The sequence below is a fragment of the Salvelinus namaycush genome, chromosome 4 (assembly GCF_016432855.1).
Source record: "Salvelinus namaycush isolate Seneca chromosome 4, SaNama_1.0, whole genome shotgun sequence".
In the NCBI taxonomy this organism is placed as follows: Eukaryota; Metazoa; Chordata; class Actinopteri; order Salmoniformes; family Salmonidae; genus Salvelinus; species Salvelinus namaycush.
The window spans coordinates 60,386,023-60,403,154 of record NC_052310.1 but is presented as its reverse complement, the minus strand read 5'-3'; the positions used below and the strand labels follow the sequence as shown (position 1 = coordinate 60,403,154).

The 17,132-nt window shown below is 42.7% G+C and overlaps 1 protein-coding gene across 2 annotated transcripts in view; it reads left to right on the top strand.

Annotated features, from left to right (window-relative positions):
- LOC120046688 (apoptosis-stimulating of p53 protein 2-like) overlaps nucleotides 1-17,132 on the top strand; it is a 56,070-nt gene that overhangs the window by 12,758 nt on the left and 26,180 nt on the right. For both annotated transcript variants that reach the window (XM_038992106.1, XM_038992105.1), the window contains exons 2-7: nucleotides 6,136-6,283; nucleotides 9,920-10,033; nucleotides 12,842-12,912; nucleotides 13,428-13,529; nucleotides 15,619-15,778; nucleotides 15,913-16,094. In XM_038992106.1, coding sequence (XP_038848034.1) covers nucleotides 6,136-6,283; nucleotides 9,920-10,033; nucleotides 12,842-12,912; nucleotides 13,428-13,529; nucleotides 15,619-15,778; nucleotides 15,913-16,094 — 777 coding nt within the window. The remainder of the gene's footprint in view (nucleotides 1-6,135; nucleotides 6,284-9,919; nucleotides 10,034-12,841; nucleotides 12,913-13,427; nucleotides 13,530-15,618; nucleotides 15,779-15,912; nucleotides 16,095-17,132) is intronic.

Sequence of the window (17,132 nt, the reverse complement as noted above, 5' to 3'; positions counted from 1 at the left end):
ATTGTGCCTTCGGTAAGTATTCAGACCCCTTGACTTTTCCACATTTTGCTACATTACACCCTTATTCTATTTTTTTTTATCCCTAGCATTCTACACACAATACCCCATAATGACACAGCAAAAAGTTATTTAGAAATTTATGCTAATTTATAAAACATTTAAATCATACCTTATTGACATAAGTATTCTGACCCTTTGCTATGAGACTCAATTGAGCTCAGGTGCATCCTGTTTCCATTGATCATCCTTGATTTTTCTACAACTTGGAGTCCACCTGTGGTAAATTCAATTGATTGGACATGATTTGGAAAGGCACACAACTGTCAATATAAGGTCCCACAGTTGACAGTGCATTTCAGAACAAAAACCAAGCCAGAAGGTCAAAGGAATTGTCCCTAGAGTTCCGAGACAGGATTGTGTTGAGGAACAGATCAGGGGAGGGTACCAAAACATTTTCCTGCAGCATTGAAGGTCCCCAAGAACACAGTGGCCTCCATCATTCTTAAATGGAAGAAGTTTGGAACCACCAAGACTCTTCTTAGAGTTGGCCGCCCGGGCAAACTGAGCAATCGAGGGAGAAGGGTCTTGGTCAGGGAGGTGACCAAGAACCCGATGGTCACTCTGACAGAGCTCCAGAGTTCTTCTATGGCGATGAGAGAACCTTCCAGAAGGACAACCATCTCTGCAGCATTCCACCACTCAGGCCTTTATGGTAGAGGGACCAGACAGACGCCACTCTTCAATAAAAGGCACATGACTGCCCGCTTGGAGTTTGCCAAAAGGCACCTAAAAACACGATTCTCTGGTCTGATGAAACCAACATTGAACTATTTGGCCTGAATGCCAAGCGTCACATCTGTGCTCTTATGGGAACTGTCAACTGTAGGACCTTATATAGACAGGTATGTGCCTTTCCAAATCATGTCCAATCAATTGAATTTACCACAGGTAGACTCAAATCAAGTTGTAGAAACATCTCAAGGATGATCAATGAAAACAGGATGCACCTAAGCTCAATTTCGAGTCTCAGAGCAAAGGGTCTGAAACTTATGTTAATAAGTTATTTCTGTTTAACATTTTTAATATGTTTGCAAAAATGTCAACCGTTGTTTTGCTTTGTCTTTATGGTTTATTGTGTGTAGATTGACGAGAAAAACTATTTAATCCATTTTAGAATAAGGCTGTAATGTAACAAAAATAAATAAAAGTGAAGGGATCTGAATACATTCCGAATGCACTATACACTTAGTGTACCAAACATTAGGAACACCTGGCCTTTCCATGACAGACTATCTAGGTGAAAGCTGTAATCCCTTATTGATGTCACCTGTCAAATCCACTTCAATCAGTGTATATGAAATGGCGGAGTCAGGTTAAAGAAGTAATTTAAAGCCTTGAGACAATTGAGACATGGATTGTGTATGTGTGCCCATTCAGAGGTTCAATGGGCAAGACAAAAGATGTAAGTGCCTTTGAACGGGGTATGGTAGTAGGTGCCAGGTGTACTGGTTTGAATGTGTCAAGAACTGCAACAGTGCTGGGTTTTTCACGCTCGAGTGTCCCATGTGTATCAAGAATGGTCCACCAGCCAACTTGACACAACTGTGGGAAGAATTGGATTCAACATAGGCCAGCATCCCTTTGGAATGCTTTTGACACCTTGTAGAGTCCATGCCCCGACAAATTTAGGCTGTTGTAAGGCCAAAAGGGAGTGCAACTCAATATTAGGAAGGTGTTCCTAATGTTTTTCTATTTTCAGTGTGTTTATATGGACACACCTACTCGTTTATGGATTTTTCTTTAGTTTTACTATTTTCTACATTGTAGAGTAATAGTGAACACATACACATTATTAAATAACACATGGAATCATGTAGTAACCAAAAAAAGTGTTAAATAAATTAAAATGTATTTTATATTTGAGGTTCTTCAAAGTAGCCACCTTTTGCCTTGATGACAGTTTTCTACACTCTTGAAATTATCTCAACCAGCTTCATGAGGTAGTCACCTGGAATGCATTTCAATTAACAGGTGTGCCTTGTTAAAAGTTAATTTGTTGAATTTCTTTCCTTTTTAATGTTTTTGAGCCAATCAGTTATGTTGTGACAAGGTAGAGGTGGAATACAGAAGATAGCCCTATTTGGTAAAAGACCAAGTCCATATTATGGCAAGAACAACTCAAATAAGAAAAGAGAAATGACAGTCCATTACTTTAAGACATGAAGTTCAGTCAATCTGGAAAAAGTCAATTGTGGTCTCCACAATCACCCAACATCAACCCATTTGAGATGGTTTGGGATGTGTTGGACTGCAGAGTGAAAGAAAAGCAGCCAACAAGTGCTCAGCATATGTGGAAACTCCTTCAAGACTGTTGGAAAAGCATTCCAGGTGAAGCTGGTTGAGAGAATGCCAAGAGTGTGCAAAGCTGTCATCAAGGATATTAGACAAGCATGCTCCATTCAAAAAATGCAGAACTAAGAACAGATATAGCCCTTGGTTCACTCCAGACCTGACTGCCCTCGACCAGCACAAAAACATCCTGTGGCGAACTGCAATAGCATCGAAGAGCCCCCGCGATATGCAACTGTTCAGGGAAGTCAGGAACCAATACACGCAGTCAGTCAGGAAAGCAAAGGCCAGCTTTTTCAAGCAGAAATTTGCATCCTGTAGCTCTAACTCCAAAAAGTTCTGGGATACTGTAAAGTCCATGGAGAACAAGTGCACCTCCTCCCAGCTGCCCACTGCACTGAGGCTAGGTAACACGGTCACCACCGATAAATCTGTGATAATCGAAAACTTCAACAAGCATTTCTCAATGGCTGGCCATGCCTTCCTCCTGGCGGCTCCAACCTTGGCCAACAGCCCCCCCCCCCCCCCCCCCCCCGCTGCTACTCGCCCAAGCCTCCCCAGCTTCTCCTTTACCCATATCCAGATAGCAGATGTTCTGAAAGAGCTGGAAAACCTGGACCCATACAAATCAGCTGGGCTTGACAATCTGGACCCCCTATTTCTGAAACTGTCCGCCGCCATTGTCGCACCCCCTATTACCAGCCTGTTCAACCTCTCCTTCGTATCATCTGAGATCCCCAAGGATTGGAAAGCTGCCGCGGTCATCCCCCTCTTCAAAGGGGGAGACACCCTGGACCCAAACTGTTACAGACCTATATCCATCCTGCCCTGCCTATCTAAGGTCTTCGAAAGCCAAGTCAACAAACAGATCACTGACCATCTCGAATCCCACCGTACCTTCTCCGCTGTGCAATCCGGTTTCCGAGCCGGTCACGGGTGCACCTCAGCCACGCTCAAGGTATTAAACGATATCATAACCGCCATCGATAAAAGACATTACTGTGCAGCCGTCTTCATCGACCTGGCCAAGGCTTTCGACTCTGTCAATCACCATATTCTTATCGGCAGACTCAGTAGCCTCGGTTTTTCTAATGACTGCCTTGCCTGGTTCACCAACTACTTTGCAGACAGAGTTCAGTGTGTCAAATCGGAGGGCATGTTGTCCGGTCCTCTGGCAGTCTCTATGGGGGTACCACAGGGTTCAATTCTCGGGCCGACTCTTTTCTCTGTATATATCAATGATGTTGCTCTTGCTGCGGGCGATTCCCTGATCCACCTCTACGCAGACGACACCATTCTGTATACTTCTGGCCCTTCCTTGGACACTGTGCTATCTAACCTCCAAACGAGCTTCAATGCCATACAACACTCCTTCCGTGGCCTCCAACTGCTCTTAAACGCTAGTAAAACCAAATGCATGCTTTTCAACCGTTCGCTGCCTGCACCCGCACGCCCGACTAGCATCACCACCCTGGACGGTTCCGACCTAGAATATGTGGACATCTATAAGTACCTAGGTGTCTGGCTAGACTGCAAACTCTCCTTCCAGACTCATATCAAACATCTCCAATCCAAAATCAAATCTAGAGTCGGCTTTCTATTTCGCAACAAAGCCTCCTTCACTCACGCCGCCAAACTTACCCTAGTAAAACTGACTATCCTACCGATCCTCGACTTCGGCGATGTCATCTACAAAATAGCTTCCAATACTCTACTCAGCAAACTGGATGCAGTTTATCACAGTGCCATCCGTTTTGTTACTAAAGCACCTTATACGACCCACCACTGCGACCTGTATGCCCTAGTCGGCTGGCCCTCGCTACATGTTCGTCGTCAGACCCACTGGCTCCAGGTCATCTACAAGGCTATGCTAGGTAAAGTGCCGCCTTATCTCAGTTCACTGGTCACGATGGCTACACCCACCCGTAGCACGCGCTCCAGCAGGTGTATCTCACTGATCATCCCTAAAGCCAAAACCTCATTTGGACGCCTTTCCTTCCAGTTCTCTGCTGCCTGCGACTGGAACGAATTGCAAAAATCTCTGAAGTTGGAGACTTTTATCTCCCTCAACAACTTTAAACATCTGCTATTCGAGCAGCTAACCGATCGCTGCAGCTGTACATAGTCCATCGGTATATAGCCCACCCAATTTACCTACCTCATCCCCCATACTGCTTTTATTTATTTACTTTTTTGCTCTTTTGCACACCAGTATCTCTACTTGCACATGATCATCTGATGATTTATCACTCCAGTGTTAATCTGCTAAATTGTAATTATTCGATTTATTGCCTACCTCCTCATGCCTTTTGCACATTGTATATAGATTCTCTTTTTTTCTACCATGTTATTGACTTGTTTATTGTTTACTCCATGTGTAACTCTGTGTTGTTGTCTGTTCACACTGCTATGCTTTATCTTGGCCAGGTCGCAGTTGAAAATGAGAACTTGTTCTCAACTAGCCTACCTGGTTAAATAAAGGTGAAATAAAAAAATAAAATAAAAAAAGGAAAAGGGTGGCTACTTTGAAGAATCTCACATTTTAAATATATTTTGTTTAATACTTTTTTGGTTACTACATGATTCCATATGTGTTATTTAATAGTTTTGATGTCATCACTATTATTCTACAATGTAGAAAATAGTAAAAATAAAGAAAAATCCTTGAATGAGTAGGTGTGTCCAAACTTTTGACTGGTACTGTGTGTGTGTGTGCGCTCACACAGGTAACTGACAAAATAAAGGAAACACCAACATAAAGTATCTTTAGTAGGGCGTTGGGACACCACGAGCCAGAACAGCTTAAATGCACCTTGGCATAGATTCTACAAGTGTCTGGAATTTTATTGGAGGGATACGACGCCATTCTGCCACGAGATATTCCATAATCTGGTGTTTCGTTGATGGTGGTGGAAATACTATCTCTAGCGCCGCTCTAGATTCTCCCATAAGCATTCAATTGGGTTGACATCTGGTACCTGAGACAGCCATGGCATATGGTTGACATCGTTTTCAAACCATTCAGTGACCACTCTTGCCCTGTGGATCTGGGAATTGTCATCCTATGGGAGCATAGCCATGGAAGCCAAAATAATGGTCAAAATTACAATGCTAAGCACTTTTAGTACCTCAGTAGGTAGAAAGACGCTATATAAAGCCAATCCATTATTTTTTATTTATTTGTTTAATTTTATTTAACTAGGCAAGTCAGTTTATAACAAATTCTTATTTACAATGACGGCCTACCAAAAAGCAAAAGGCCTCCTTAGGGGTCGGGGGCTGGGATAAAAAAAATAATATATAAAATATAGGACAAAACACACATCACAACAAGAGAGACCAAAGACAACAACATAGCAAGTCAGCAACACATGACAAAACAGCATGGTAGCAACACAACATGGTTGCAGCACAAAACAGGGTACAAACATTGTTGGGCACAGACAGCAGCACAAAGGGCAAGAAGGTAGACAACAATACATCACGCAAAGCAGCCACAACTGTCAGTTAGAGTGTCCATGATTGAGTCTTTGAATGAAGAGATTGAGATAAAACTGTCCAGTTTGAGTGTTTGTTGCAGCTCGTTCCAGTCGCTAGCTGCAGCGAACTGAAAAGACGAGCGACCCAGGGATGTGTGTGCTTTGAGGACCTTTAGCAGAATGTGACTGGCAGAACGGGTGGAGGATGAGGGCTGCAGTAGATATCTCAGATTATTGTTAAGATGGCCTGCCCAGAATTTCATGTCATCATGTTAATATCCTGTGTTTGTCTCTCTCTGCCCCTCAGATGTTCTTGACAGTGTACCTCAGTAACAATGACCAGCATTTTACCGAGGTGCCCGTTACCCTGGAGACGCTGTGCCGGGACGTGGTGGAGCTGTGTAAGGAGCCCGGAGAGACAGAATGCCACCTGGCTGAGATGTGGCGCGGATCTGGTGAGCCTTCTCCCCTTTACACCTGTAGATGCCTGTCAATCTGACAACTAACACCTGTAGAGGCCTGTGAAATAAGGAACCTGGACCAGTAACAATACCTATGATCTAGTGATTACATGAGGAAAACACATCTAGGCTAATCTTCTAATCAAACTTCAAGAGCATATGAAACATAAATAGGGAGAGTTTTGAGACAAAATACTACTTTGGAAAGCACACAAAGAATAGAGGTGTGCTGACTGTGTGCCAACTGGCCAGACTTGATGCTTCCTCTGAAGAGCTAAACTTTGTCTGTGTCTCTGTTGCTAATAAACTGGGTGTGTTATTCCCTAAAAAAACAGTTGCACACTGTTTTGCGGTCTGCACTGATGTAAAACTTTCTGTGTGTTCTAGGCTTGGGCGATATACTGTTTATACAGTTTTTTTTCTAAATTATTTGGTTTGCTAACTTGCTAGCTAAGTGGCTAGATCAAGCTTTTTGGTTACAGCAGAGACATTCAAACCCCTCCTGGATCAAGATCCCTGTTGCCTAAATTGTTTTATTCGTCAAAAACATTAGCACACGTTGTGTGCAATTCCGGTAATACCGTATGCCCTGGTATGATACAGAAACGGTATGACGGTATGAAAATCTGGATACTGCCCTAGCCTAGTGTGTAATGTCCTGATTATTTGACTGTCCTTTTTTTGTTAAGAGTGACAACATGAGCGATGTGGTTGGAACATTCTAAATACATTGCTGCAATAATCAACTATGTGATTAGTACTTCTGTATAATGAAGAGAAGATGGATGAGGGTGTTAAAGGTTGGAGTGGTTGACTAATAGGCCTGTTTGATCAGAACCAGCTCAGCTGAAAGCATCAACAACATATCTTTATCCTTCCCTGAGGCACCACCTCTCTGGGACATGAAGTGAAAATGTGACTCGTTTCAGGAAGCTATGCGTATGTCACGTGTCACTACTTCACTGGAGAGGCATTTGAATGTAAACATGTATTTTTTTAATCAAAATGTGTTTTTGGTAGAAATGCCTTCTGGAACGTGAACTGCCTTAATAAGAAACTTGTATGCCATCTGTAAATACGAATACAGTTGTTACATTTACGAGCCTAGTTGGTTTAGCCACGGTAAAAGTCAGGAACCTTCCCACTAACCATGCTTGTTAGAGATAATGGATGGGCTGGACATGCCGAGAGATGAGTTCGGATTGGTCTGCTATGTAGCACGTTTCTGTCTAATAACAAAGGGCTACTCTATGTGTAGGTAATCCTTTCTAACACAGCTTTTTATTTATTTATTTTTTGAATCCCCTTTTCTCCCCAATTTTCGTGGTATCCAATCGCTAGTAATTACTATCTTGTCTCATCGCTACAACTCCCATACGGGCTCGAAAGCCATGCGTCCTCCGAAGCACAACCCAACCAAGCCGCACTGCTTCTTAACACAGCGCGCCTCCAACCCGGAAGCCAGCCGCACCAATGTGTCGGAGGAAACACCGTGCACCCGGCCCCCTCGGTTAGCGCACACTGCGCCCGGCCCGCCACAGGAGTCGCTGGAGCGCGATGAGACAAGGATATCCCTACCGGCCAATAACCCTCCCTAACCCGGACGACGCTAGGCCAATTGTGCGTCGCCCCACGGACCTCAAGGTCGCGGCCGGCTGCGACAGAGCCTGGGCGTGAACCCAGAGACTCTGGTGGCGCAGCTAGCACTGCGATGCAGTGCTCTAGACCACTGCGCCACCCGGGAGGCCCCTAACACAGCTTTTTTTAAAGATATCACAATTAACTACAAAAGTGTTGCTCTCCACTTTCTGGAGGACAGTTTTGAAATCAGTGGAATGCCCGGTGGAAGCAGAGTGTGATAGCTAAGGAGATGGAGAACATTCTGGCGTTTGATTGCAAATATGTGGAGGGAGTCAAAGAGAACACACGAAGGCTGTTGTATAAAAAACCTGTCTCCGGATTACATCTTCAAACTAAGGGCAACCATGGCATCCGTGACAGAGAGGGAGAAGTTCATCCATGGTTACTGGTAATTGAGTCTAGTTTGCTACATTTTCAGATATTATAAGTTTCTCTAATTTTATCCCGAAAGTCGTTTCCATCAAGTTAAAGAGTACTGTTAGCTAGCTAGTTAACATGACCTAGCTGGCTCGCTAGCTAAAGTTACATGTATGATCTGTGTAGTAATATTATTTGTATCTCAGAGCCATTTGAATTGCTACATGTCTAAACAAAAGACTCCACTATGCAAGGTACCATTTCACTGTATCGTTTACACCTTCTGTATCCTGTGACAAGTACATTTAGATTTTAGTTTATATAGTGTGTGTTTACCAGAGATAGTAATGTGAAGAACAACATGACCTGCGCCAAATTCAAATTAGGATACAACGTTAGGCCAAGTTCTAAAATTCTCCGGGAGAATGCCCTGCTTTTATTTCGTCATGATCACATCCATAAACTATTTTCTGTAATTAGCTTGCCATCAACTTGTTGTGAGTTTATTTTCCTGTAATAATGAATACAAATTAGCTGAAGTTAAGACGTTGTCAGCTATATAATGTGGTCATTATTTGAACTGGCTAGCCTGCTAACTTAACATTTTGCTAGCTAGCTAACAAGCTAGAAACGAACCAAAACATTGCTTAGAAAGTTGCGTTTTGTTGCCTGGTTTGCTAGATTGACATATACTGAATTCATGTTCAAACGGATAGGTTTATTGGCGTTAAATTATACCAGTTATGCAACCCACATTACACACACCTGGCAACCATCGTTATGCACACCTGGACTTCATCAGTACCTTGATTACTTCCCCTTTTATTTAGCCCTCAGTAGCCTCAGTCTTCAGGCAGTATTGGTTTGTTTTCATGTTCAGTACGCAACTCCTGTTCTGTTCATTTGCCTTTCATCATTGTAATTCAACTCTACTTCTGCACCTGCTCCCTGACTCCCTGTGTATACATGACAAAGGGACATTTTCTCAAGTGGGGTTACACCTTTTTTCAACTTTCAAAGCAGAATTACTTTCCCAGTGTTCCTCAGCTGTAGTGTATGATGTACCATTTTCTAGCTATGTCTCTACTTTTATCCAATGTTTAAAAAAAACACAATTTCAAGTTTTGCTACTTAAGTCTTGATTAAATGCATATCCTCAAAATGTAGACTAGCCTCCCCCAGTCAGTCAGTGGGGTCTGATCGGATTCACAAACCACACGACACATGTCATACGACACACACATTGACTGCTTTTCTTTTGAGACTAAATTACTAACATTTACAGATGAATGTATGTTTGTCCAATGCATGGGTGCTGGATTGGCAGTTGCATGCGTGTACATTTGTTCTACTCCTGTCACTTTAAACCAATGATGTAAAACACATCAATACTGCTAGGCAGGGTTAGAATTAAACACTGATCTTTTTTAGGATGATAGTGGGTTTAAACTTTTTCATTTTATAGGAGGTGCCCATGTCATTATTTCCAAATCTTGGGGGGTGCAAATATTTGTGCTGGTTTATTGTTTCCCCAAGCACCACTAACTCGATTCCATAACATCCTAAACCTGTGAGTGTGTGTTCTCTAGTCTAACCCCTTCTTCTCCTCCCCACCTCCACTCTCCCCATCAGAGCGACCTGTAGGAGATGGGGAGCGGATGTTGGACGTGCTTCAGCGCTGGGGACAGCACAGGGCAGAGGTGCGCTTCTTCCTGCGTCACGACCGAGCACCCAGCAGAGAATCAGGTTAGTTCCCAACCACCTAAACGGATGAGATGGATACAGAAGAACAAAAGCATGCCACACACCACACATACAGCACCAGTCAAAAGTTTGGACACACCTACTAATTCAAGGATTTTTCTTTATTTTTACTAATTTCTGCATTGTATAATTATAGTGAAGACATCAAAACGATTAAATAACACATATAGAATCATGTAGTAACCAAAAAAAGTGTTAAATCAAAAATATATTTATATTTGAGAACCTTCAAAGTAGCCACCCTTTGCCTTGATGACAGCTTTGCACACCCTTGGCATTCTCTCAACCAGCTTCATGATGTAGTCACCTGGAATGTTTTTCAATTAGCAGGTGTGCCTTGTTAATTTGTGGAATCTCTTTCCTTCTTAATGCGTTTGAGCCAATCAGTTGTGTTGTGACAAGGTAGGGGTGGTATTCAGAAGATAGACCTATTTGGCAAAAGACCAAGTCCATGTTATGGCAAGAATAGTTCAAGTAAGAAAAGAGAAATGACAGTTCATCATTACTTTAAGACATGAAGGTCCGTCAATCTTGATGCAAAGAGCATTAAGCGCTGTGTTGAAACTGGCTCTCATGAGGACCGCCACAGGAAAGGAAGACCCAGAGTTACCTCTGCTGCAAAGGATAAGTTCATTAGAGATACCAGGCTCAGAAATTGCAGCCCAAATAAATGCTTCAGAGTTCAAGTAAAAGACAAATCTCAACATCAACTGTTCAGAGAAGACTGCGTGAATCAGGCCTTCATGGTCAAATTGCTTCAAAGTAACCACTACTAAAGGACATGAGAAGGAAGAAGAGACTTGCTTGGGCCAAGAAACACGAGCAATGGACATTAGACCGGTGGAAATCTGTCCTTTTGGTCTGATGAGTTTGGTTCCAACCGCCTTGTCTTTGTGAGACGCAGAGTAGGTGAACGGATGATCTCTGCATGTGTGGTTCCCACCGTGAAGCACGGAGAAGAAGGTGTGATGGTCTAGGGGTGCTTTGCTGGTGACACTGTCAGTGATTTATTTAGAATTCAAGGCACACTTAACCAGCATGGCTACAACAGCATTCTGCAGCGATACGCCATCCCATCTGGTTTACGCTTAGTGGGACTATTATTTGTTTTTCAACAGGACAATGACCCAACACACCTCCAGGCTGTGTAAGGGCTATTTAACCAAGAAGGAGAGTGATGGAGTGCTGCATCAGATGACCTGGCCTCCACAATCACCCGACCTCAACTCAATTGAGATGGTTTGGGATGAGTTAGAGCGCAGAGTGAAAGAAAAGCAGCCAACAAGTGCTCAGCATATAATGCCTTCAAGACTGTTGGAAAAGCATTCCAGGTGGAGCTGGTTGAGAGAATGCCAAGAGTGTGCAAAGCTGTCATTTCATAGTTTTGATGTCTTCACTATTATTCTACAATGTAGAAAATAGTAAAAAATAAAGAAAAACCCTTGAATGAGTAGGTGTGTCCAAACTTTGGACTTGTACTGTATATACACATGTTCATAAACACACCAGACAGTGTAAAGACACAGCCCTGTTGTCAATTACTTAACAAGTTGTTAGAAAGTAGAAACTCGGATGGCCCTCCCTCCCCACAAGGCATGGATTGTACAACAGAAGCCTAAGACCCCCTTGATCCACATATGCCTACAGATTTCTATTACAAGTCTTCAAATCCCAGACAAGCCTTCATTGACCTAATGCTCCAAGGCTGTCATTGTGAAGGGGTGTTCAAATCACATCTCTATAAATGAGTTAGTCCTCTGGTGGTGGGGATCCTCTCAGCCCCTCATTGCGTAAGTACTAAGCCCTTGACCCCTCACAGCTTGGATCTGGCTCTGGGATTAGATGGCTGTTTTCCTTTCTGGCCATTTTAGCCTGCTCTTTCTTCCCCACACTGTTAGCTTGTTTGTACTTAGGCCATGTCTTCATAGTTGGCGCCCATTGCGTTCTTTCCGATAGAGTTAGTTAGCCTTGTTAGTTAGCCTTGTGATACAATCAGTTAACTAAGCATTGTGTTTTCTCCTATAGAGAGAGCTTAGCCTTTTTTTCTCCCATCTCCTTTCTTCTTTCTCATAAAGTGAGCTTAGCTAGCTACCAAAAGAGATGGCTATTTGCTCCATTAAGTTAACAAAGTAGCCTATTAAGTTAATTTGCCAATGTGATATCATTAGCTTGTAGGCTAATTATTTATCCAGAGTTAGTTTAGCGTATTATTTTGCCCCTGAGTAGTCCCCAGGCATAGCCCATGATTGTAACAGAGGTTGTCCAAAACTATTCTTTAAGTTACTTGGTAAAGGCTTTATCTAGGGCCGGTGCTCAAGGGATTAGATCAGGTTCATTGGCTCCCTAAAACCTCCCCAACCACACAAATACGCTACGCATGTGCACATACACACATTCTGACTCGATGAGCAGCTCCTCAGAAACCCAGAGTGCTGTAGTAAATTTGGAGATTATGACCTGTCTCTGGCGACACTGATCTCTTTGTGCTGGCTGAGTGGTTTAGCTCGTTGCTAATGCTGGCCAGTCTGTATTTGTGTAACCTCCTTGTGAACCCTACTCTCCAGCTGAAGGAACCTTTTGCAGAACGTGTGTCAGTGTATGGTATCTGAGCGAGCAATCGCTTTTTCAGTCACTCATATCAGCTGTAATTCCAACGAACACTTTGCGAGAGTTTCTCATAGTTTCCAAAACAGACTTGGTGGCTTTTTAATGTTCCCAGTCCCCAAAAAAACTGCTACTTTACTCTTCTCTCCGAGTGTCTTTGACTGAGGTTTTGAACATGTGTTTCAGGTGGCTCCCGAGGATCAGACTCAAAGAGGAATGGAGTGAAGAGCCCCTCAGATAGACGGATGGAGAACGGGGTGAGTCCCGAAACCATTGACTTTAGACAAACACTTGGAGACCTTTTGAAAAGTGTTTCATTCAGTCACTCACTTTGTGCAGTATACAGTTGCTAATTGCAGAGTGTACATGTACATTTCCTATCCTATGAGTCGTTGGACTGGGCTATGTTTGACCATTTCCTCTCCCTGCTCTTGGTATGCTGGTGTTAGTTGTAGACTTTTAAACCTGTAACAGCTATAGCTTCCAAAGAGAAGGAGCGGGAAAAACAGGTTTGGTTACTCCTGTGTCACCAATTGCACAAAAAAAATCCCTATATTTGAGCTTGTGCTATTTACCCACATGCAGAGACTGTACTTGTTCTATTTGGCTTCAGGCCTGTCCTGACAGATGCAAAACACATATTTCTCTTGTTTTGGAGTGAGAGAGAGAGAGAGGGTATTTGTACGTAGACTATTCAGTGTTTGTCTTACTTGGCCAACTCTCGTGTGCGTGCGCGTTGGCGTGTGTAACTGACTCTCTTTCTGTTGTGCAGGTGTCGGCCCCACGGATGGACATGACTCTGGCTGAGCTGCAGGAAATGGCTGCCAGACAGCAGCAGCAGATAGATGCACAGCAGCAACTCCTCGCCTCCAAGGTAACGAGGGAGGGTAGAAAGAAAGAGAGGGGGGATGGAAAGGGGCTAATGAGACATGGATGAAGAAAGAATGCAAGGGCGAGCAAGTGGGGTCGGATGAAAGACAGAGATGCTGAGAGAGCAAGAGAAAGTGAAAGAGGGTGGGTAAAGTGATGGAAATAAACGGAGAGATTGAAAAACAGAGATGGGGTGAGAGACAAAGAGGGCGATTAAAGGTGAGGACAAAGTGATAGAGATAAGTTGAGAAGGGGGAGTTATCAGGGAGCGGTTTTTAAGGAATAGGAAGAGATTGCAAGATAACCCTTTTGATGAAGCATCTGGTTCATGGGATGACCTTGAGCAGGTGGAGTGATGGAGAAGGTAACAAACAGGAAAATCAAAACATGTTATGTCACATGCACCAAATACAACTGGTGTAGACTTTACAGTGAAATGCTTGCTTATGATCCCTTCCCAACAATGCAGAGTTAAAAAAATAATAATAATAAAAAACATTTAATAAAATAGTAAGACAAGGAATAAAATAAAATGCACAAGAATGGAGCTATATACAGGGAGTACCAGTACCAGATCAATGTGCCAAGGTACGCGGAATGTGAGGTAGATATGTACACGAAGGCAGGGTAAAGTGACTAGGCATCAGGATAGATAACAATAATAGTAAAACAAAGAACAGTAGCAGCAGCAAATGATGAATGTAAAAGTGTGTGTGTGTGTGTGTGTTTGAATTGTCGGGTTTTGTGTGGGAGTGTCAATGTAGTGTGTGTGTGTGTGTGTGTGTGTGTGTGTGTGTGTGTGTGTGTGTGTGTGTGTGTGTGTGTGTGTGTGTGTGTGTGTGTGTGTGTGTGTGCTTTCTTGTGAATGACCTCCATTACTGAGCGCAAAGTTGATTGCATGTGTCTCATTGAAACATGGCTGTCATCAGACTGTAGTGCTGCTCTTATTGAATCTTACCCCCCGGACTACAGCTTTTCATATTCTAACAGAAAAGGGGGAAAAGGGTGTGGGGTCAGCCTCTATTTTTTACTAATGCTCTCCGCTGTAAGGACATTTCGTTTGGCAACTTTGGGTGTTTTAAGCATCATGTTTTACTGTTTAAATGTCAGCCACCAGTACTGGCCATAACCCTGTATAGATCACCAAGGCACTAACCCACTTTCTTTACTGATGTATCTAAACTATTGTCTATTGTCCTTAAGAACTATGCTAAAGTCATTGTCTTGAGTGATATTACACCTTCCTTTTGTGATGATTTAATTGATAACTTTAATAGCAAATTAAGGGCAACCATTGATGCCATAGCTCCAGTAAAGTTGAAAAAGGCCACATCCAAACATAGAGCCCCTTGGATGAGTGAGGAAACTAATCAATTTAAGAGAAATTGCAGAAAGGCAGAGCGGAAGTGGAGAAAGTCAAAGTTGCAGGTCCGTTATGCTATTCTGAGAGAGCAAGTTGGCATATACAGTACCAGTTTGGACACCTACTCATTCAAGGGTTTTTCTTTATTTTTACTATTTTCTGCATCTCCTCCATGCCTTACTGCATTCCATGTCTGAAATGTGCTGTATAAATAAAGCTTGATTTGATTTGATCAACCAGGAGAGCGACCAAGTTAACATGCCTTGCTGGAAAATACACTATTGTTTTAAAGTATAACCTTTCTCAGGAGATTCATGTCACGTTTATGGCACAATGAGTAGTTCATTGTTAAACTTTGACTGTAGTGATATTCAAATGTTCAATTACAACTAATGACAGGTACTGTATGTTTGGCAGGATAGCATGCCAGAAAAGCAGCATTTAAAATAATTGAAAACAGGTCATAGATACACCAAAATTACATACATTTAAAATTATATAGTAGGCTGTCAATTAAATGATGAAGTAAAAAAATGACTTTGTTCAGGGAAGGTGTAGGAGCAGCTGCTATGGTTTATAAAACAGCAATCCTCCGTAACCATCCTCTTTCTTTTCTCTTACTCTCCCCTCCACAGGAGCAGTGTCTGCTACCTGAAGCCACAGCAGAGGCAGCAAAAACACTGTAATAACGCAATCTCTCCTCTCTCCTCTCGACTCCCCCTTTCTTTAGGAGCAGCGTCTGCGCTACATGAGGCAGCAGCAGCAAGCGTCGGAGCAGGAGAAGTTGCAGCGTCTCAAGGAGAATGTGGAGAACCAGGAGACCAGGCTGAAGAAGGTCCGGGCCATCAAGGGCCAGGTGGAGCAAAAACGCCTCAGCAACGGCAAGCTAGGTGAGCACAGTGTTGCTATGAATGGGCGAGGGATTGGTTGTTGTTTGGATTGATTGAGCGGTGAATTGATTGGGGGATTTGTGTAGGATGACTGACTGATCGATTGGTTCTAACCTCCTCTCTCTCGTCTTTAGTGGAGGAGATAGAGCAGATGAACAGTCTGTTCCAACAGAAGCAGAAGGAGCTGGTGGTGGCTGTGTCCAAGGTGGAGGAGCTCAGCAGACAGCTGGAGATGCTCAAGAACGGCAAGATGGACTCCTTCCACGACAACCAGAGCTCTGTGGCTGAACTGGACCGCCTCTACAAGGAGCTACAGGTGTGATTGGAGTTTGCAGATGTGGGACAATTGAAAATTCCATTGTACTTGAACTAAATCCCAGGAGCTCAGTTGTTAGAAAGTGTTTTACATATGCATGCTATTTAACCAAGGTCTGATTCCAAATCACGTACATTTTGTATGTGGCTTGTGTGGGACTCAAACCCTTAACTATCTATACTACCATGCCATAACTAATCAACTGAGCCATCAGAACCACTGGTTCATAGCCTCATACAGTGCCTTAAGAAAGTATTCACACCCCTTGACTTTTTCGACATTTTGTTCTTTTACAGCCTGAATTTAAAATTAAATTGCGATTATTATTATTTTTTTGTCACTGGCCTACACACAGTACCCCATAATGTCAAAGTGGAATAATGTTTTTCGAAATGTTTACAAATGAATTAAAAATGAGGAGCTGAAATGTCTTAAGTTAATAAGTATTCAACCCCTTTGTTACGGCAAGCCTAAATAAGTTTAAGACTAATAATTTGCTTAACAAGTCACATAAGTTGCATGGACTCACTCTTTGTGCAATAATAGTGTTTAACATGATATTTGAATGACTACCTCATCTCTGTACTCCACACATACAATTTTCTGTAAGGTCCGTCATTCAAGCAGTGCATTTCAAACACCGATTCAACCACAGACCAGGGAGGTTTCCAATGCCTCACAGAGAAGAGCATCTATTGGTAGATGGGTAAATTTTTTAAAAAGCAGACATTGAATATTCATTTCAGCATGGTGAAATTATTAATTAATAATTAATTAATTAACACTCAGTCACTACAAACATACAGGCGTCCTTCCTAAAAACCTAGTTCAGTCTACTTTCCAACAGACACTTGGAAACAAATTCACCTTTCAGAAGGACAATAACCTAAATCACAAGCCCAAATATACACTGGAGTTGCTTACCAAGACGACATTGAATGTTCCTGAGTGGCCTAATTACAGTTTTGACTTAAAACGGCTTGAAAATCTATGGCAAGACTTGAAAATTGCTGTCTAGCAATGATCAGCAACCAACTT